A 21,214-nucleotide genomic window follows, 5' to 3' on the forward strand; every position below is an offset into this window, starting at 1 on the left:
TGAATATAAAGCTAGATGATAAGATTTTTTCATACGATATCATTTAATGGCCAGATATTCGTCGTAGGTTCGATAACGCTGGACCAAATCAATGGAATGATGCATGAAATCCAGACCAATCCGAGACATAAACATTAAAGAAAGATACGGTAATTACATGGTAGAGCTTATCCTTGAGACATTTTTTTCATTGTTTGTATGGTCTAACCAAGTTCGGTGAAATCCACGTTTTTCAGCGCAGCTGGAATCGCAGCTTGGGTTTTCACTCTACATATGCAAAGACAAGTGTTTGTGCTGTACTGTATGTATGTGTAATGGTAGTATTTCGTCCTGCAGTGAGCAAGACTGCGATGGTCAACTGTTCGCTTCCCATTGACAGAAACGGGAATGAGATTCGGGATGCTCCCACGCAGCCAAGGATAAGCATGTAGAGATATATCCTTCAGCTTGCGGCATGGTATGGCGTAGGCGTAGAAGGAAAAGTGAGGTAAACAAACGCGATGGAATATCATGTCTTTCGGAGAGATTGTAAACTACCAAAAACGGATGTAAACAATGCAATTCGGATTCCAAGCTTTAGAAGAGGGGAGGCGTGAGGAGCGAACCGTCGAATGGGTTATAACGTAAACCCATCGGATGATCGACGAGGTACAAACTCACTTTCTTCACTTTGAGACTTTGTGTTTATTTTCGTTTCACTGATCAACGTGATATATCAATATGATAGCCAGTTTGAAAGCTCGAAAGCTTATACCCCCTTTGCATCTTGGACCTGGTCAATGATGGCGCAATTGTAAGAGAGTTTAATCTAATATTCGACCCTGTTTTGAAGAGGAAGAACATTACCGATCCGATATCATTCCTCACGGATTATGAGTGTTTCCAGAAGGAATGGGTTGGATGCCAAGGAGGGAGGCGTCCACAACCGCAGATGCTTATTCTGTACCGATTATCTCTCCAAAGGCATTGGAGCCAGAAAAAAACAAAACAAACCAACACCTTATCTCTTTCTCTCTCTTTTTTCGCCTTCCATTGCCCCTCTTGGATCTTTCTTGAAGAAAGCTTTTTTCCAAAATCATTTATATCTTTATAATTTCGGAGTTCGGACGTTTAAAAGACGTTAAGACGTCAGATACTGAAACATCTCCATATCTTTTCCCAATCTTACTCTCAAGATAGACGATCGAGAAACAGAAGAACTGGTTCCTTCTGTCTGATCGATAGACGATAAACAAACGAAAACATCTTATATATAAACATCAAAACCACCATCATCAATCCTTCCCCCTGGTCATTATCTCGATTCCGATCTTCTCTTTTCATCAGGAATTTTTCGACAACGGTCCAACTTCAACTTCGACATACACTCTTTTAATACTCAAGGTTAATCAATTAAGGCTTTTATAATCAACGAGCCCCTCTGTTTAGTACATATTTTGGAGTCTGACGAGTAGCCAGAAGGAGGCAGTAGAAGATGTTAGGACAAACTCTTATCATTGCTTTGGCGGCAATAACAACTTTCGTTGATGCCCATCCTCACCAAATACGGAAGGTATCGCCAGCTCACAATGTTGAGAAGAGAGCTACTACAGCACCGACAATCTCAGGATGGACCTACCAGGGTTGTGTAACTGACGGTGGAGCTAGAGCTTTAACTGCGGCAAGTCAAATCAACGGTGCGATGACCGCTCAGTTGTGTACCACTTGGTGCGCAAGTAAGGGATACACGTATGCTGGATTGGAAGGTAGGTCACATTCTGATCGTTAAATTGAGAAGGAAATAACTGATAGTATACTTTTAATTGTCTATCTCGGTGAAATTCTTTCTTACAGCTAAGAATCAATGTTACGTGAGTTCTTTCATAGTCAGTCCAAATCGTAATTTCCTGCTGATAAAGTTTCGGTTGCTAGTGTGACACCCAGTTGAGAAATGGACTTGGTATTTCCACTTCAGCTTCGGATTGTAGTTACGCATGTACTGGTGATTCCAGTCAACCTTGCGGAGGGTACTACAAGATGAACTGTATGTTCCTTCCTTTGAAACCTGTGTAGCAGTTAGAGGATAACTCACTGATCAATTTGTATAATAGTATATATCGCAAATACAGCTACTTCCTCTTTGACTTCTACTAGTACTTCCAAAACCACCTCTACATCTACAAGTACTATCAAAACCAGCACTACCGCCGCGACTGCCACTGTCACGGAAAGAGATTCGGCAGCCACCTATTATGGGTGTTATCAAGACTCCTCTTCGAAACGTTTGATGAATAGCGCTTCTACCGAATCGTCCTCGATGACCCCAAGTGTCTGTCAGACGTTCTGTAGCAGTAAGGGATACTCTTTAGCCGGTGTCTCGTACGGTAAACAAGTAAGCCATATCCGTCACGTCGATGAGTTTAAGTTCAGTGGCTGACTGGATCAAATTGAACAGTGTTTCTGCGGTAACTCGGTTGATTCAACCAAAAGGCAATCTTCAGAAACAGGTTGTTCATACGCTTGTACTGGAGACAAAACTTTGAAATGTGGTGGATTCTGGTACCTTAATATATACAGTTCAAGTGGTACCATCTCAACCACTAGTGCGGTCTCCACTACGACTACAAAGACTACCACCTCAAGCAGCAGCTCCAGCACAAGTTTTACAGCTAGTTCGACGACCTCGGTAGCTGCTGCAATTGCTTCATCAACGACTGGAGTGGCTTCACCGCCTTCTGCCACGGGTACCAAACAGCTTTTTGCTCACCACATGGTCGGAAACACCTATTCGTATACCCAATCTACCTGGGCAGACGATATATCCCAAGCTTCGGCAGCCGGTATCGATGGCTTCGCATTGAACTATGGCTCCGATTCTTGGCAACCTAGTAGAATCGCCGATGCCTATGCAGCGGCTAAAGCCAATGGGAATTTCAAGATGTTCTTATCTATGGATGTCTCATCGTTGGGTTGCTCGTCGACAAGTGATGCCTCCAATCTAGTCAATACGATCGCTACCTATGCTAACAACTCTGCTCAAGCCAAAGTTGACAGTAAAATACTCGTATCAACTTTCGCAGGAGAATCGTGTACATTCGGACAAGGATCTTATCAAGCCGCATGGACCTACTTCGATTCTCTCCTTAAAGCCAAATCGATCGATGTATACTTCGTCCCGGCCACTTTCGCCGATATCAGTACCTTCTCATCAAGTAGTTGGATGGACGGTGAATTCAATTGGAACTCCGGCTGGCCAATGGGCAGTTCCGCTTTGGATACCTCCTCAGATACTAGCTACATGAGTGCCTTGAGTACCCAAGGATACATGGCGAGTGTATCACCGGCGTTTTTCACGTACTACTCACCTTCGAGCTATAATAAAAATTGGATCTACAGGAGTGATGATTGGTTATTGGCTAGAAGGATGGAACAGATTATTTCGATGAGAAATACATTTGATTTGGCTGAGATCATCTCTTGGAATGGTGAGTCTAACACTCCGTTGCACTTTGAACGAACAGACACTGATGGTTGTATTTTGGTAGATTACGGAGAATCCCATTATATCGGTCCTATCCGAGCTGATCAACCCAACTCCCAAGGATGGACAAACGGTATGCCCCACAGTGAGTACTTCTCAACTTAAACTTCAAGTAAAGAATTTTCCACTGACTCTGTACCCTTCTTGTCTAGCTGCTTGGCTAGAAGTTATCAAATACTACGCTCCGGCATTCAAGACCGGCTCCTACCCATCCGCCAACGATCAGCTGGTGTTATGGTCTCGGCCTCACCCCAAAGCAGCCACTGCCACTTCACCTTCGATGTCTCGACCTACAGGATGGAACAACACCGATGACCTCCTATACGTCTGGGTAGTTTTGAAATCTGCAGCCACAGTTATTGTCACGTCAGGATCCAACAGCGTCTCTTGGAATCTCAGTGCGGGAGTCAACAAGGTCTCTGTCAAATCTGCTGCAGGTTCGATTGGAGCTAAGATCGTAAGAAGTGGATCTACAGTCAAATCTTACGATTCAACAGGTTCGTTCACATATACAACCTCACCAAGCGATTACAACTATAACTACTTTGTCGCTTCTGCTTAAACGAGAGTATACGAACATCAGCCATCGATCTTTCTGTGATCGTATATCTACATATACCCAACCTATAAACCACCTACAAATTATATCCACGTTTACAGATACCTTTTATAGATACACTTGCTTTGTTTTTGCTTCCTCTTTTTTATACATACATATCACATAGATAATGGGTTAACTGGCGGATACATGAAATGTGAGGCATCCCGGAAGATCATAATTGATTCGAATGGGTAAAATAGTTACATGACTTGATGCAATGTAAGTATCCTCGACAAGGTTGCTAGATCGCATGTACGCCGGACAAAAGTTCAGCTATGCATGTGATTGCTGGCAGTTCGTGAGCAACTGTACTCTTACCAAAACACAATGCGGATCAAAGCATGTATCGTTTTGCCACTCAAGCGCTTGGACAATATGACCACGTGGGAGCGGTCATCAAAAATATATTTCTGATTTTGCAGAATTTTGACTTGTCGGTTAAACCCATCCATCTATATTTCACCTTGATTCATCTGTCTCTCATCGACAACCTCATAGATACAGAAACGTAGTGGACATGAGTACAGCAACGGAGATCAAGCTCCTCACACTGCTTAACGTTAGCGCGGTCAAGCGACCCAGAGAATTGGATCTACCAGGAGGTCATAGGGGATCACCATCTTTCTCTAAAACTCCTTCTCTCGTACTGGAATCAGAAGATGGTCAGGAACCCAGTAAGAAAAGACGGAAGAGTGTTGTATTTGGAGGAGAGGTCGGACCGAGTGGAAGTACTTTTGGTAAGAAGGGGAAAGGTAAAGCTAAGAAGGTTGAGATAAGCGAAAGTAATGGGATTGCAGATTCCGCAAAAGATGTGATTGCCAATGGTCTTGGGGAAGGGAATGAAGATGTTTTTGAGGAGGATGACGAGTCAGGTGATGAGGGAGAGAGCTCCAACTCAGGTGAGAAGCTTTCGTATATCAAGTGCATGGATCGGACGAGCAACTGAATTATGTGAAACCTTTATAGTCAATAACGATATGTTCAATCTTCACTTTGGGGCTAACCCACCTATTCACACCAAGGAAGCTGTAGAAATGGCGGAAGAGCACAAGTGGAAATCGGAGAGGAAGGCTCTCAAGGGCTTTGGAAGAGTGGTCGAGCTGTCAGCGCTAAGCGCTGAGGCTATGCCCGCAGATGTCAAAACTAGAGTTAGCTCATTCACATCTATATTTTCCTTACAGTGGACGATGAGACTGTTGGTTTGAGCTGACTTTATGGTATTGCAGATCACGCCGTCCATTGGATCTGCTTTGGAAGCCTCATCATCAACAACTACTACTCCTCTTCTCTCTACCTCATTGTCCTATCTCGGTACATATAAAGATTTCTACCTTCACTCACTCGACGGAGAAGCGGAAGGTTCCGAACCTCAGATAGTGGGTGAGCAGAAGGAAGCGATGAGAAAGGCGGCGGTCGTCCACGCCTTGAACCACGTCCTGAAGTGAGTCTTCATGATGATTATGCACTGAATGTCTGCTAATACAACTTCTTGTAGAACCCGTCGACGTATCATTCGAAACAACGAAAAACTCGCTCATGCTGCATCATCCGACAACCCTTCATCTATTCCAGAACCTCCTCGAGACCAATCATTCACACGCCCCAAAGTCCTCCTTCTATTACCATTCCGTTCGCTCGCATTACATTACATCAAAACGCACCTTCTTCCACTAGCGCCAACAGGTACACAGATAGAGAATCAACGTCCATTTTTGACTTCTTTTTCTTTGCCTGAAGGTGAAGAAGATCCTCTCGCATCAAGTTCAGCAAGCAAAGATTTCCCTGTCGATCATCTCGTAAATTTCAAGGGTAACAGTGATGACAATTTTAGATTTGGTATCAAGTTCACTCGTAAAGCTTGGAGAATTGTTATGCCACCTGCCAACGAAGAGAAATTGTTAGACTGTGATATACTGGTGTCTAGTCCTCTAGGGTTCAAGATGGCTGCCGAGAAAGAAGATAGTACGGATCTTTTAAGTTCCATCGAAGTGCTCATAGCGGATGGATTGGATACGATGGCTATGCAGAACTGGGATCATGTGCAGGTGAGTCATTTTCCAGTAAAGCTGTCTGTGTTGTAACTCATGTCTCACCCAAATGAAGTTCATCTTCAATAACATGAACAAAATACCCAAATCTCCCCATGGATGTGATTTCTCACGAGTGAAACCATGGTATCTTGAACAACAGTGAGTCTATGATGCCTTTTCAGGTGGACTTGACATATCGCTGACAGGTCTACATGTGCAGAGCCCAATACCTACGCCAGACTATCCTTCTTTCGCGTTATGATACTCCAGAATCTCGAGCACTCTTCAACCGTCATTGCCACAATCTTCAGGGCAAGATCCGGTTGGAAAGAACAGACTATGAAGGTGTGCTCGGTCGTGTCAGGTCGGGGGTGAGACAAGTCTTCGAACGGATCGATTTAGAAGGCCCAAAAGCCTTGAATGGATCAGCAGCTGTGGAAGAGATGGATACTAGGTTAGAATGGTTTACCAAGAAGGTGAGCTGAATAGACAATTTTGTGCATCAAAATCTGGATCTGACAGCTGATATCGTATCTCGCAGACGATTCCTGCTCTTTTGCGATCCGCTATCTCACGACAGAACACACTCATAATCGTCCCATCCTATTTCGACTTCGTCAGAGTCAATAACTATCTAAGAAAGAACGATGTATTCACATACGTGTCCATATCGGAATATTCATCCAATGCCGAAATCAGTAAAGCTCGAACTCTATTCTTCAAAGGCAAGAAATCATTCTTGATCGTGACGGAACGATTCCATTTCTACAGAAGATACAAGATACGTGGAGCTAAAACTCTAGTATTCTACTCTTTACCCGATCACGCTCAGTTCTATTCCGAATTTCTGAATACACCTTTCCTAGGATCAAAGGGGCAGGGTGAAGTAGAAGTGGACGAAGCTGAAGTGTCGAGTAGGGTTTTGTTCTCGAGATTCGATGCTTTGAAATTGGAGAGGGTGGTAGGGTCGGTTAATGCTAGGAGGTTGTTGACTAGCGGTGAGGGAAGATTTGAGTTTATATGATTGGGTTTGATGGTTGATTCGATAAATCACATAACCTTAGTAATGCATTGCATGTTGATTGTATATGATTGACACCAATTTTATTGTATCTCGAATATCTGCGTGGTATTTGCATGATCTGAGGTGAGACCAATCAATCAGATGCGATGGGATTGTCCCTAAAGATGATAAGGTTATTCAGTTCATCCCGATAAATAGGCTCCAAGGTCTGTACCAAAATTCGGCTTTGATCAACAGTCAAATGGACAATACCATTCTGTATAAACCAAACTCCTACTGATTGCTCTCGTTAACTACTCCGTTCTCGGCCATGTAGTTGATGACAGTCGAATAGAGCCATGGCTTGATCGATCCGGTCCGACCGGAGAAGTGGCAACAAAAGAGGATGCCACCTCCAAAAGGTAATTAATACAGGGACCATCACCACCATCAATCGTCAATGCACTGTGCTTGCATCGGATCATCCATCATGCTTCAGGGTACACCCTTGGATTTACCGAAAGGTAAGACTCTCTGATGCGTGATTGCTGTTGCTGATGCTGATGAAAGGAGTGATGACTCAGTGGGATGAGAAAGGAAGTGATCGCCATATCATACCATCAAAACGTGTAATTATAGTGATGCCATCACTGATCAGATTTCCTTTGATGAAAAGATGAATACGAAAGTATGGTAAGGAGAACTTTCTTCTTGCTTTATATGTTGAGGTTGGATTGTCGCCAGTTCCACCTCTAGATTCTAGTGTTGTATTGCATTGCATCCTCCTTCTCCGCTGCCTAACCAAGCGCCTCATCGATCACTCATCCCTAAATCAACCGCTCGACAGTCGATGTCATTTCTATGCTTATCGATACAACACAACCTGATCTGCTCACACGGTCTATAACCTCTCTATGACTCTCAACCATGCCTGAGGAAATCAGATACTCGATACCTATAACCGACACCAGTTCAACCAAGAATGAAGCTAGGAATGACCCACCTCAAGAAGAGGAGACTGAGCCTCTTCACCCAGATCGTGAGGCACTCCTTTCTTAGTTTTATTACTTATACGCCCAGCTGACACTTTCTCGGCTGTGCAGATGTCGACCATCTTTCGGCTGGTATGATCAAACTGTATGGTGTATGGTCCGTGGCGTTGTTAGCTACTTTTATGGCGGGATATGGTGTCGCTTCAATGACTGCTATCAAGTAAATTTCAGTCCCACCGCAAATCAAATCATTGGTCTGGTGCTCACAAACCATTTAGTCCAATGCCAACTTTTCAGAATTATTTCAAATTTGAGGATGTAGGAGTAAGTGCAAGATTTGACAGCGACCCATCTGTCATGCTCACAGATTGCTGATCTGACATTGTATAGGTATCGACCGGAGTGAGCGACTTTGCTCACCAGTATTAAAATCGATTGTCTACACGAGCTAACGAGTACAATCGGACAGCTAGTCTTCTCCATGTGGCCAATCGCAGCATGTGGTCTATTCTGGCTAGGTCCGATGATAGTGAGCTAATGTAATGATGCTGCTATCGATTGCCTTGACCATCATTTGTTCTTTTTCAGGCAGACAGGCTAGGCAGAAGAGGGGGTATGCTCATCTGTCAGTATTTCTTATCAAGGGATATGATCCAGAATTCCAGCTGACACATAGATCTCGGTAGCTTCCTTGGTATACATCCTCGGAACATCTCTCATGGCCTTTTCCAAGAACTTCGGTATGTTACTGGCCGGAAGGTTTTTGCTGGGAGCGGCGGTAGGTCTCATGCAGCCTGGTAAGTCCTTCTTTTGAGCACCTGGAGCATGGCTGATAACGGCCATGGTGGGTGTCTGGGTATAGCTGCGCCACCATATGTCGTGGAGATATCTCCGCCACTGCACAGAGGGTTTTTAACAGGTAAATTCAGCCAAGCCAGTACTCACCGCATTGATGTAGACGCTAATTTCTATCAACATCAAAAGGATTGTTCAACTGGTGAGTCATTTTCTCGAGGGTGCCTGTCAAATGGCGATAGCTGAAATGTATAAATTGGGATTCAGTTGTTGGCGTAAGTGCTCTCTTAGCTTCTGCACTCACCTCGTTCGCTCATCTCGTTGTGCAGTACTGGGAAATGCCGTTGCCACGATCGTTTGTATCTTGACCGAAAGAATCAGATCAGACTGGTCTTGGAGACTCCCTCTTATCATGTGAGTGAGATCATCATTTTGGTATCCGTCTCGTTGATGTTCGCTGATCTGGTATGTACCTACCAACAGACAACTCATTTGTCCGTGAGTTGACATCAGTCTGTCAATCATCAAGTTAAGCTGAAAGCCATATTATGATAGGACCATAATGGCCTCGACGGTATCATTCCTACCCGAGTCACCAAGATGGTACGTGCTGAATACACCTCATCGATCGGAAGATCAGGCTGAGCGCGAAGGTATCTAGGCTGTACGCGCATGGGAAATCAGGAAAAGCTAAAGAAGTTTTGACTAAGTTCCACGGAAATGGTGTTTGTACGCCATCAGTAGCGAAGGAACTAGATCAAATCACTCTATCGTTAAGCCAATCACCGAAACAGATGTTTGATTATCGAACTTTGGCAAATACCAAGGGTAAGGCGTATAGGTTGATGTTAGCTTTGATCATGGGTGCTGCAGGACAGGTGAGTGTGATTAGTCCGCGCACGAGGGATGGTACTGATCGATGAATGTAGTTGAGTGGTAATACTCTGTGAGCTGATAAAGAAATACTGGTGGATTGAAGCTGATTATCGGAAAAACGAATTATGTTTAGGATGATATTTGTGAGTTGTAATTACATTTCATCACCCAGAGCTCTGCTGACTTGTCTTGATTTGATGTATGAAAAGGCGCCAAGTCTGTATAAACAAGGTTAGTCCCATCTTCAATTAATGCTGTAAGAGACGGAAATTTCCTGACTTATGCTGTCACGATTAGTCGGTATGACGAGCGTCCGACAGCAGCTTATCATGACGTGAGTGACCCATCTACATTCCTTGCAGGTTGGAAATGGCTCACTATCACCTGATCCCTTACGACAGTTTGATACCAACACTGATCGGTCTCCTGTTCGCCATTTTCGGCACCTGGTGTACCGACCAGCTAGGTAGACGACCCATGTTAACCTTCGGCACATTCCTATGTGCATTATTCTTAGCACTAGCAATGGCCTGTTCGGTCATCTCTCTACATGGAAACACGACAATCTCAGTATCGGATTATAAGAACGCGGCGGCCAAGAGCACCATCGCATTTCTGATATTATTTTACGCCACATACGCATGGGCGTACATACCGCTTGTTGCTGTCTATCCACCCGAGGTGTTGAGTATGGAACAGCGTAGTACAGGCATGGGGTTGATGGTTCTGACGCTAAATTTAGCTTGTAAGTCTTCTGCTTCCAGTACTGTGTACTGATATGACTCTGATGTTACGTCGTAGCTGTACTAGGTCAATTGACTACTCCTATAGGTAAGTATTTTCACACCATATCGGCTCATCTTACTGCGAATATGACAGCTTATGCTGAGTTGCTTGTATAATGAAGCCCTACAAAAGGTCAGTCCTTCTCAATGACCGCCCGGCTATAGCTGAATGAACTGTCAGATCGGTTGGTGGTCATACCTACCTTGGGTATGTTGGGACCTGATGGAGACAGGAATATGGTATTTTCTTGCTGTGGAGACTAAAGGCAGGACTCGTGAGTATAACTTATGTCGCGTCACCATTTTGAGTTGTGTGCTGATCTGATGACACATGTTGCAGTGGAAGAGCTAGATGTGGTGAGTTTCGCATGGATGAGGTTGACCTATAACGCAAGCTTACGAAAGGTCGTAGATTTTCGATGCGCCTAACCCAGTGAAGGCATCTCTGCTAGTTGCCGTAAAGAACGACAAGGAGCAGAGGACGGAAGAAAGTCATGCAGCCGTTGTTGTGAATGGGAGAGATCACGAGTGATGCGCTATACGAGTATAATGATGCCTCAATATATTCAGCGGAGAGATGTATCGCCTTAGACAAATTAGTCTACTTCACATGTCGTCACCATACTAAGGAGACGTCAACTCCTTGAGTGACTTAGTCCGGTATTCTGGACTCCATTCGAGATAAATCCTGAGAGAACTGACTTTTGCGGAACCGATCAAGTGGATGTTCTATACCTCCTGCGAGGTTGAGTCACTCACTCACTCGAATAGTCAACTTGACAGTCCGTCCGAAGTTTCCGCACACGCCAAATGAGTTGGACCGGACTGTGCATGACTTTACGATCGATCGACGTTACGCAATACATACTCTTACTAAGAACGCGCTGCGCTGTGCGTTTGATATCTTCACAAAGTACGTATCTTATCTTATTTCCCTTAAGCTAAAACAGAAGGACGGGAAGGACCTGATCGACGCGTCGCGTCTCTCCTCAGAATTCGGAGTAACGCCCATCTGCCCATCTGACAGGTCAAAAAGCAAGAAGTGATGTAATCATAAGAATCCGAAGCAGCCATGCCGTTGTTGGCTGGACGTATGGCGCTGATCGAGTAACGACGGGAGTGCGCACTGAGCGAGACAACGAGCATTCACCGTCAATTGCGGAACTTCATAACATCAAACCCGAAGTTATTTAGAGTGAAGTAATCCGAAGATCGTCGATCTTACTGCCATCAAGCAGCCGCACCAGTGCAACATCGAGTTGCTCGATCTGTCATGCATGTAAAATCGGTACCTTCTTATCATTCGTGACCGTTAGCGAGTTGCGATTATTCGGCAGCTCGGACGACATCAACGGCACAGACCGTTTGATGAGATTTGCACAGTTAGATATCTGCCTTAATTCATGGTTCCAGACCAAACGACCAGTTAATTATGGGAAACCAGACCATGTGAACGCGCTAAAAATGGTACTGGTCAAGATTCCGAGCAGGAGCTCCTTTTCTCATACCGTAGTTGACATTATGATTTGGACCAGCTTATCATGCTCTGATCTGGATGATGAAGCTTCTCAGACTGTCTAAACGGCGCTTGATACCGCCAAGCTATTCGAAAGAGGCTTAACGGGTATCATAACGTTTAAGATTGGTTTGTACAAGGTTCGGTCTCCCGTTTGATTCCAGTTTGAACAAGAAGAGATCTGCGTTTATCTCTGGTTCTTACCCGCCTACGATCTCATGCTTACATCAAATTTGATCTTCCTACCTTTGAGCTGGTGACTAATTCAGAAGCTTTGAATGCTAAAAAGCCTGTTGAATGAAGGTGTAAAAGCTCAGAGGAAAAGGAAAAGCTTCCTCACCCTTCTTCACTTCTTCAAATGAGCACTTAACTTTTCTTTCCTTCTCTACTTCTATTTAGTTAGTCTTCGCGTTCTTTCACATACGACATTCCTTGACTTCTCGACTATCCGTCTAATCTTGCCAGAAAAACCCTTGATCGGGCCAGTCCAGACAGACAAGCAGAGTGAGTCTTTGATAGACTTTCTTACTGTACCTTGAATTATCTTATACGGCATTTCGTGACAGTTGCTTCTGGAGTCCCCATCCTGGAATCACATAAAAAGTTTTCAAGTGCCGCTGGCGTCACTGGAAAAAATCAAAAATAAGGTTTGTCGTTCCAATCTTTGCTTAAAAACCCTGAATTCACCTTGCCACCGTTACACCCACCCTATTTGAACTTAACCTGCCATTGCTAAAAGTGGCGTTAGAGCGTTACAAGGAAGGTAAACGTCAGAAATCAGCACACTTCCCGTCATTCCGATCCAGCCTTTTTTCCCTCTCCAACGCGTTGACTTTGACCTCGGAGCGGAATAATTCACTTGCGAAACCAGGTCGCGCACTCGCTTGGAGATCTTTGGGTTGTCAGTCTCTTTGGCACCACCGAAAAGTCAACTCAACAAGATAAAACAAGAAGACGCGACTGCCCTTTTTTAATTTCTATATCTTTACGTTCCAAAGTGATCACCTCGTTCTCGTCGTTTTCTGCTTACTTGGTGTGCTTGTGCCCTGTCTCGCTGAGTCCTTCTTGCACCTCTTTAACGTGATAGAATATTGCATGTTATTTGGATTTTGACTTTGACTTTACCTTTTAACTTCGTTGCTTAGTTCACGTTCGTTTTCATTTCATTTCATTCCATCCCAATTACTTCTACCTTTAGTTATTTCCAAACGAGACAGCAAGAAAGCAAAAACCCCTGGTGGGACTTCCGAGACGAGACGCGACATTTGACAGCTTAGACGGAAAAAGTCTACGATCTTCGGTGACTTTTTTTAACTTTTCGTATCGCCAGGATCTATCTCCCCCTTAGCGTTGAACGCGTTATCTCATCTTTGGCTTAGCGTCTATATAGATTCAAGGAATCGTGAGTCATCTCACCATCCCCCCCTCCCCTCCTTTCGTCTATATCTTAAAAAGTGTTCATTCAATCATCATCATCGTTATCCAATTACCATCTATTCATCCTGTAACTCCCATCAACGACGTCTCCCTCATTCCGAAAGAGGATCCCTATAACTAATTCTCTTCTGTCGACCACCTCATAGAATCAGTTCATCCCCTTTACCAACTACCTTCCGATCTCTTTGAAATCACCACAATCAACATGTCTTCGACAGCCATGTCCTTCTACCCTTCCGGTACCCCTTCCTTTGAGCCAATGTCCCCATGCTTTGAGGACAGAACTCACCCAGCATCCCTTTCCATCTGTGGTATCCACAACCCTGCTCTTCTCGAGCTCATCCGAACTGATGTCTCGCGCGAGATGGTCTGTAAGTCTTGACCATCACCCAACCGATTTCCGATCTTGATACTGTTGACTGACTATCTGGCATGTCTATAGACTACCTCGCCGATCGAACTTCATCAGTGATCGCTTGCTCTACCAAAATTGCCTTCCCTCCTTCACCACCCCCTACACCATTTAAGGATGGCTACCAGGCGCCTGGCCTTCCCTCTCTCGAGACCTTCATCGCTGTCGTCTGTGAACAATCCAACGTGCAAGTATCAACCTTGTTAGCTACCCTTGTCTACTTGGAAAGGTTAAGACACCGATTACCAAAGGTCGCCAAGGGTATGCCCTGTACCCGACACCGAGTGTTCCTCGCTACTCTCATCGTCGCTGCCAAGTATTTGAACGACTCTTCACCCAAGAACAAGCACTGGACTAAGTACGCCCAAATGTTCTCAATCGCCGAAATCAACTTGATGGAAAAGCAATTACTCTACTTGTTAGATTACGACCTGTCTATCAACGAGCAAGAGATTGTAGATAACTTTGAACCTTTCCTATCGAGATATACATTCGATTCACCATACGCTTCATCCTCTTCACCTGAATTGCCCAACACTCCTCCTACGCCTGTCCGAATGCCTCAGTCTGTCTCTCAGCGACCAATCGGCCATCGACGCGTATCGTCCAAGGGCGATATCACCTACATCGCTCCACCATTGGATCGATCAGGTTCATCGTCGTCTTTGGAATCTGAGGATATGCCTCTGACACCTCAACAGGTCTCTCCTCCAGTCATGTCAACGAGTAAATCCAGCAGTATGAGATCAGTATCATCCGCTCAGGTCCAAATACCTCCAGCGATCTACGAAACCCAAAACAATTACTCGATTCCTCGATCAATGACTACCAACTCTTTCAAGGTTTACGAAGGTAAACAAGCTCCCGTTCCTGCACCTGTCTCCGCGGTGAAAGAGGGTTTCTTAAATAGGTTACTCCGATCATCTGAGAGAAGCCAAAAGCCCAGGAGTAAGCTGGAAGAAGATGAAGAGACCGTTGCAGCCCTTTCGTGGACTGCCATATAGGATGACAGAAGAATATGTTTCGATTTTTTGGGTTTTATGGTGGCTTTTAATCGATACTCGACAAAACGAGAACATTTGTAGCCTTACGACAACACGACAACGACAACAACAATACATTTTCCCTCTCAGCATGGTAGTTTGGTCTGGTCTTACCAACGATTTATTCACTCTTTTAGTATAGATTCGCTCAGTTTGGAATGGTTGGATTAGGGGAGGAAGGAAACGTACCCTGGTTGGTACGGATCTTGGTCGTGACGACGATACTAGTAGATACTTTTTGTAGCACCATGTCATCTTATACATACATACATCACATAGATTCAGTTGGTTAGATTAAATGACATGCAATGACAGGATCTTCATGTTCAACTATCTTTGCGTGTACAGTCGCGAGCATACCAGTGGTCGTGGACTAAATGAGGACACAACGTTTTTTTCCTCTTATCTCAACGCAAGCAGGCCTTGGGTTGTGTGGTATGGTGCCTGAAATTGCCTTGCTGCTAGATATTCCAATTCCATCGAAATATTGGTAAAAAAAAAACCTTCAACATCAGAACCCATCAAAAAGGTCATTCGAGTCATGCTCATGCATATAAGATAACACCAAGTCACCTCTTCTTCATCCCCGCCTTCCCCTTCATTGCTTCCCCCATAGGTCTTCAGTGGAATTTCAGTGGAGGACTGCGACAAATCTCAGAGCGAAATCGACCATGTCCGAGCTGTTATCACCCCCTGCAGATGGTGCTGGTATCCGCTTGACCCAGACTCAAAAAGATCTCATAGGAGGTTCGGTGGGAGGTATAGCTCAGGTCCTTGTTGGTCAGGTAGGTGTCTACGGACCAACGTTTGGACATCTCAAGCTGATGAGGTATGGTTCTCAAGCCCTTTGATATTGTCAAAGTACGAATCCAAACTGCTCCTCCAGGGACATACGCTTCTCCATTGGATTGCGCTACCAAGCTGCTCAAAGCGGATGGACCATTAGGTTTCTACAAGGTGAGCTGATATCTTGCATACTACTCTCGAATGAAGGCTGACGAATTTATCGACGTTGATGATGGAAATAGGGTACATTGACTCCTCTTTTGGGTATTGGAGCATGTGTGTCGATCCAGTTCGGTGCACTGGAAGGGGCCAAGAGGTTCTTTGCTGGACGAGCTAAAGGACGGGAGCTGAATTTAGGTGAGTATTGCATCTTCTCTGCTTCGATAAATATCGAAAGGAGGTAAAAATAGATGCTGAATATATGTTGATTACATAGGCGAACTATGGATGAGCGGGGCTTTTGCGGGAGTAGCCAACACTGTAGTAGCCAACCCCGTCGAACATATTCGTATACGACTACAGACGCAGCCTGCTGTCACTCCCAGATTGTACAATGGTCCATTGGACTGCGCGGCCAAGCTTTACAAGCAGGGTGGTGGGTTGAAAGGCGTCTTCAAAGGCCAGGTACCTACGATGTGGAGAGACGGAGTAGGATATGGGTGAGTGTTCTGCATAGAATCACGGTACGAATGGATGGATTTAGGTGACAGTGAGGCTGATCTGATATCATATCGATATGATAGATGCTACTTCATGGCATATGAAGCACTTGTACAAAGACATTTACGGACTACGGGATTATCAAGAGAGGAAGTATCTCCCTTGTGGGCAGTTACATATGGTGCTGCAGCAGGATATGCATTATGGTTTTCGTGAGTCGTCACATTCTCTCAAACTTCTCAACCACGAGGCAAAAGCTCGTGAAGAGAATGAATGATGATGCTGATAGAGATTGATCAACAGTATCTACCCAGTTGACGTGATAAAATCCAAACTTCAAACCGATTCACTCGACCCTGCCAAGAGGATATATAAAGGTATGATAGATTGTACGAGGCAGACCTGGAGGAATCAAGGGTTGAAAGGCTTCCTGGGCGGTTTAGCACCGACTCTCATACGGTATGTCTGCAACAGCTGCAGAAGAAGGAAAGGGGTAGGATGCTGATGGATATTACCATTCTCAGTTCACCTTTCGCGAACGGTGCTACCTTCGTGGCTTTCGAGTTAGCCATGAGAGCTATGAATTAGGATGACGGTTCATTAGGATAACGGTTCATTAGGATAACGCTTTCAAGCATAGACCATCGTAAATCCAATACCTAAGTAGATCGTGTATCGAAGCATCGCCAATCATTGTTTATACATATGCTAGGAAATGCATATATCTTCGAATCACAATTTCGTTAGTATATCAAATTATATATTTTCTTTTGTTCTTCTTTGTCCTTCTTCTTTCTCAATACAGGGACAGACCCAAAGGGAAAACCTTCTCTTCTTCCCATTCTTCTTCGAATCTACGTGACCATTCCCAAAGCCCAAAATATACAGCAAAAACCTCATCCTCGTAGAGTTCCATTCCTCGTTTCCTCTTGTGCTTGGATATGTCACAGTCTAAGTCTTATGATTCAATCTTCAACAATATCCACAGGTTTGTCGGGTTCGAGGAGTTTCCGGGCTCGAAAACGACATATCTAAAATTTGATTCCCTCTCCCACCATGGATGCCTACTTTGGTGTTAATCCAGCTGGCATCCTCAAAACAATCTTCGGCTGTTTACCACCTGAACCTGAACCTGTACTTTGTGGTTTGCCATTACCGTGAGTTGGGGTAGAAGGTGTAGGGAAAGGATCGTTTACCGATTGATCATTCTGTGGCTGTTCCGGCTCGGGGTTGATACCATTATTCTGTGAATCAAATTGTGGTTCAATTAATGATAACACAAGATTGGCAGCTTCTACATCTTCTTCGGATGGCTATGAATTATGACGAAGTCAGTTTAAAATCGTTTTTATGATTACATGTATAACAGTAATCGAACTTACATTATTCAAGAGAGGATTAGGTTTCAGGGTACCGCTATCACACCGTGAACTTCTCATATCAGTAAAAGCCACAGATGAACGTGGACTATAACATACCCATTCTTTTGGACTTTCTCCCAGAAGTCCAGCCTGATGATTCTCTCGGGAACTCTGAATTTCTTGCGATTGATCACCAGATCTTCGTAATCCAATGGCGGACCTTTAGGAGGATCTGGTTCAGGTATGACCACAATATTACCGTTATTGGGTTGATGGCGCTGATCGATATCGACAGTTTCAAGATCATTTCGAACGGTTCTTCGTCGCGGCTAGGAAATTTGAGAATGTCGGATGTCATATTAGCTAATGCACATCATTCAGGCAGTAGGAAAGGAAATACACCACTTACCAAAGCTTGTTCGGCATGATTGGGACACATCCATTTCCTACCTGAATTAGGCATTGACGATAATGGTGGATCCAGACAATCCAAATGCCAAGATAGCGTGCAATAATCACAAGAAATGATTTGTCTCCAAGCGGATTCGGGATCAGTAGTAAGGGAATGGTTGGGTAAAGATGATCCACCACAGGCGTAACATGCGATAGGCTTGTTCTTGCCATCTCGAGTTTTGAATGGATCACGATCTTCTTGAAAACCTTTTCGACTATTTGTGAAAGTAACGATCTAGAGTCAGTGCACGGTGGTTTTTACACTGAGGGAAACAGTTTGTCTATGACTCACTCATATTTGGTTCGAGCTTCTTCGGCATCGACATACTCTCCTCTCGGAGCTGTGCCGACTGTTCGTGATATTGCATATCAGCCTTCAATCCTGTGTCGTATATGTACTGATAAGGGTATCCGGTCACGCCAAGGATAGAATGAGCTCACCACCTGCAAAGTAAGTCCTCAAAGTGGCCGGTAACCTGAATTGACAAGGGTTCTCTTCATCCACCTTTTTACTCAATTGCTTGAAGACCATTGGAATGGGTTTCAACTCCTTTTCTTTGGTCGGTGAAGCGGTTTCGCGCGTTTCCTTCAGCTAAGGTCATATCATCACTTGTCAGTATACAGCAATTCCAAAACGAATGATTGACTTATGACTTCTTATGAGGATGAAGAAGAGATATGTTCTTGAAGGTCCACTACATCCTTTGTGCGTATGATCCCGACCAATGACATTCAAGCTCAAAAACAGCAGACAGACGGATATCCACTTACTCTTTCGGCTCTGCATTTCTTACAATACCAAGTCTCTTCATCTGGCAATTCGTCAATCCGTAGAGGTGGTTCTAGACACATGAAATGGAATGATCGGGGACACCCATCGCAGCATAGAAATCTGCCTATACCTCTACATGCAGAACAGAAATCTTGATTTGGCTAGGATAGATCGACGAGTGATGTCAGCTCAAAAACATTGCTGTTCTGATGTCGATATATTCTCACAATCATGAATTTTGAGTGAAGAGAGAAGATAAAGGACATGTGCAACGTGATCGGTTGGTAAAGAGGCAATAAACACTCACCACATCGACATCGGCTTTTCCTTTTCCTTTCTTCTTACCCCCCGTTCCCTGTCCAGTAGCCGTCCCATTGCCAGCTCCACTATTATTAGCCTTATCTGCCGTTCTGGGCGTTCCGCCAACTCTGACATCTTTACCACTTGCCGACACACCCGTTCTCTCACCTCCGTCTCTTCTCTGACCCGGTGCTGCCCTAGACCTCAAGCGAGATTCAAACCCTGCCGCAGCCTCTTTCCTGATCGCATCTGCGTCTGCTATATCAGTGGGGATGGTGGAGGTCTGTAAAGCCTCGGGAAGTTGTTCGGCCGGAGGGGGAGGAGCGAAGATTGATAATGGGCCGTTGGGATTGGAGTTGGAAGGTCCAGGTGATCCGGTTAAGGGGGTTCCATTGGGTGATGGACGGCCGCGTGTTGGACGGGAACTGGATAAAGATGTTCTGTGAATATCAGACCGTATGAGCATATGCATGTGAGATGCATGAGGAAGAATGAGAAGTGTGAAGTAAGTGAGGTGTGATGAAGAAGACGATGATCATGATAGGTGAAAACGTTTGTGCCACACTCACTCTGCCCTTCTCTTCTTTTTTGAACCTTCCCCTTCCCCTTCTCCTAGGAGAGATGCATCCCCAACTATGTCCGGCGTGCTATCTCTACTGTCCTGATCACCGACTGCACCTGATCCACTAGCTATTGCCTGTTGTGGAGTTGAAGCTGAAGCTGATGTCGACCCGCTCGGACCAGCAGGTGGCATACGAAATACCAGACTTATCCCTTTGGTAGTCATCAATGGCGGTGGGGAAATCCTCTTCCTACCTCTTTTCTTGGGCCCACTTTGCGTTTGTGGCTGTGGTTGCGCACTAGGTACTGGTGTAGCACTAGCATTGGAATTCGTGTCTGCCGGAGGTACGGAAGATGTGTTAGGAGTGATCAATATATCTTGTTGATTATCAACCGTAGTTGCAGTATGTGAAAGTTGCGGTATCGGTGATACTTCATCATTCTCATTCTGCGGCGCTTTCGCTTTGGCTTCTGCCTCTTTCATTTTCCAATATCCATCTTTCGCACTCCTCTTTGGTCTATCCGATAACGGTGTCTGCGTCTGAGCCTGATGTTCTGAAGATGGTCCGGCTATATGTGATGGTGTAGTATGTGCTGCTGCGGTGGCGGGTGAATGGGAGTGTGAATGGGAATGTGAATGGGAGTCCTCTGGTGGCGGTTCATCTTCCCTACGCCGTGCAGGTGGAGGCGTAGGTTTGACTGTGGGTGTGGGTGTATCCACATCCATCATGGATGTATGATCGGGATCGATCAAGCTATTCACTGGTGTTGAAATTTGTCTAAGATGGTTTGTTATATGATGTGCGGCGAACAATTGTTATTGGATGTATATGTGGATGTGGCGTTGAATCCGGCAGGGTAATGGCGGAAGTGGGTCTAATCCTATTTTTCATGTGGTGATATCTAAATTGGGATCATCACTCTTTCAAAGGTCATCCCAAGGCTCTCAGTCAATTGTAGAGAGTGGGATTAATCGTTCCTCTTGTTCTGGGATTGAAATGGAAATGACAAGTGGTATATATGAGGAGATAGAATTGGATTGGAAAGTGGGTTAGAAAGAAAAGTGAAAGAACAAGTGAGTGAGTATGCAATACAATTGCAATTGGTTTTGGTTTTAGTTGGTGACGAAAGAAAACCGATCCATTCGAAAGTGCCACATTGGCATATGGACCAACCCAACTTAACCGGGATGCGACACATCACTTACACACATCATCCTCCTTGTTTCCTAAATATCCTTAACTTTGCTCGGCGGTTCCCCTGACGCCGCAAGATTGGCACTTCCAATCCTCATCTAGAAGCAAGAGCAAG

At 44.7% G+C, this 21,214-nt stretch overlaps 6 protein-coding genes across 6 annotated transcripts; 5 read left to right on the plus strand and 1 right to left on the minus strand.

Annotated features, from left to right (window-relative positions):
- Positions 1–1,474: 1,474 nt before the first annotated feature.
- On the plus strand, positions 1,475–4,082 carry I203_104795 (uncharacterized protein; the record flags this gene model as incomplete). The annotated part of the gene is made up of 7 exons (XM_065517618.1): positions 1,475–1,745; positions 1,834–1,850; positions 1,912–2,023; positions 2,109–2,371; positions 2,435–3,464; positions 3,525–3,605; positions 3,673–4,082. 7 exons carry the CDS (start codon positions 1,475–1,477, stop codon positions 4,080–4,082), a joined length of 2,184 nt encoding a protein of 727 aa, XP_065374436.1.
- A 556-nt stretch (positions 4,083–4,638) lies between these two features.
- Positions 4,639–7,175, plus strand: I203_104796 (uncharacterized protein; the record flags this gene model as incomplete). The annotated part of the gene is made up of 7 exons (XM_019143620.1): positions 4,639–5,020; positions 5,088–5,269; positions 5,348–5,562; positions 5,617–6,166; positions 6,225–6,310; positions 6,372–6,627; positions 6,693–7,175. 7 exons carry the CDS (start codon positions 4,639–4,641, stop codon positions 7,173–7,175), a joined length of 2,154 nt encoding a protein of 717 aa, XP_019006669.1.
- A 906-nt stretch (positions 7,176–8,081) lies between these two features.
- I203_104797 (uncharacterized protein) lies at positions 8,082–11,134 on the plus strand (the record flags this gene model as incomplete). Its single annotated transcript, XM_065517619.1, has 22 exons — positions 8,082–8,193; positions 8,258–8,366; positions 8,425–8,470; positions 8,537–8,548; positions 8,616–8,675; positions 8,735–8,771; positions 8,833–8,943; positions 9,009–9,143; positions 9,271–9,355; positions 9,425–9,439; positions 9,497–9,544; positions 9,603–9,819; positions 9,871–9,887; positions 9,951–9,960; positions 10,027–10,048; positions 10,115–10,151; positions 10,219–10,562; positions 10,619–10,648; positions 10,725–10,735; positions 10,784–10,877; positions 10,943–10,959; positions 11,015–11,134. 22 exons carry the CDS (start codon positions 8,082–8,084, stop codon positions 11,132–11,134), a joined length of 1,689 nt encoding a protein of 562 aa, XP_065374437.1.
- Positions 11,135–13,760: 2,626 nt separating this feature from the next.
- Positions 13,761–14,971, plus strand: I203_104798 (uncharacterized protein; the record flags this gene model as incomplete). The annotated part of the gene is made up of 2 exons (XM_019143618.1): positions 13,761–13,926; positions 13,998–14,971. The coding sequence occupies 2 exons, from the start codon at positions 13,761–13,763 to the stop codon at positions 14,969–14,971; spliced, it is 1,140 nt and encodes a 379-aa protein (XP_019006667.1).
- A 710-nt stretch (positions 14,972–15,681) lies between these two features.
- On the plus strand, positions 15,682–17,044 carry I203_104799 (uncharacterized protein; the record flags this gene model as incomplete). Its single annotated transcript, XM_019143617.1, has 7 exons — positions 15,682–15,795; positions 15,854–15,967; positions 16,039–16,153; positions 16,233–16,455; positions 16,540–16,668; positions 16,760–16,915; positions 16,981–17,044. 7 exons carry the CDS (start codon positions 15,682–15,684, stop codon positions 17,042–17,044), a joined length of 915 nt encoding a protein of 304 aa, XP_019006666.1.
- A 476-nt stretch (positions 17,045–17,520) lies between these two features.
- On the minus strand, positions 17,521–20,630 carry I203_104800 (uncharacterized protein; the record flags this gene model as incomplete). The annotated part of the gene is made up of 9 exons (XM_065517620.1): positions 17,521–17,769; positions 17,839–17,872; positions 17,935–18,146; positions 18,227–18,485; positions 18,563–18,620; positions 18,712–18,862; positions 19,042–19,203; positions 19,350–19,782; positions 19,912–20,630. The coding sequence occupies 9 exons, from the start codon at positions 20,628–20,630 to the stop codon at positions 17,521–17,523; spliced, it is 2,277 nt and encodes a 758-aa protein (XP_065374438.1).
- Positions 20,631–21,214: the final 584 nt, after the last annotated feature.

Source organism: Kwoniella mangroviensis (assembly GCF_000507465.2).
Source record: "Kwoniella mangroviensis CBS 8507 chromosome 1 map unlocalized Ctg01, whole genome shotgun sequence".
Taxonomy (NCBI): Eukaryota; Fungi; Basidiomycota; class Tremellomycetes; order Tremellales; family Cryptococcaceae; genus Kwoniella; species Kwoniella mangrovensis.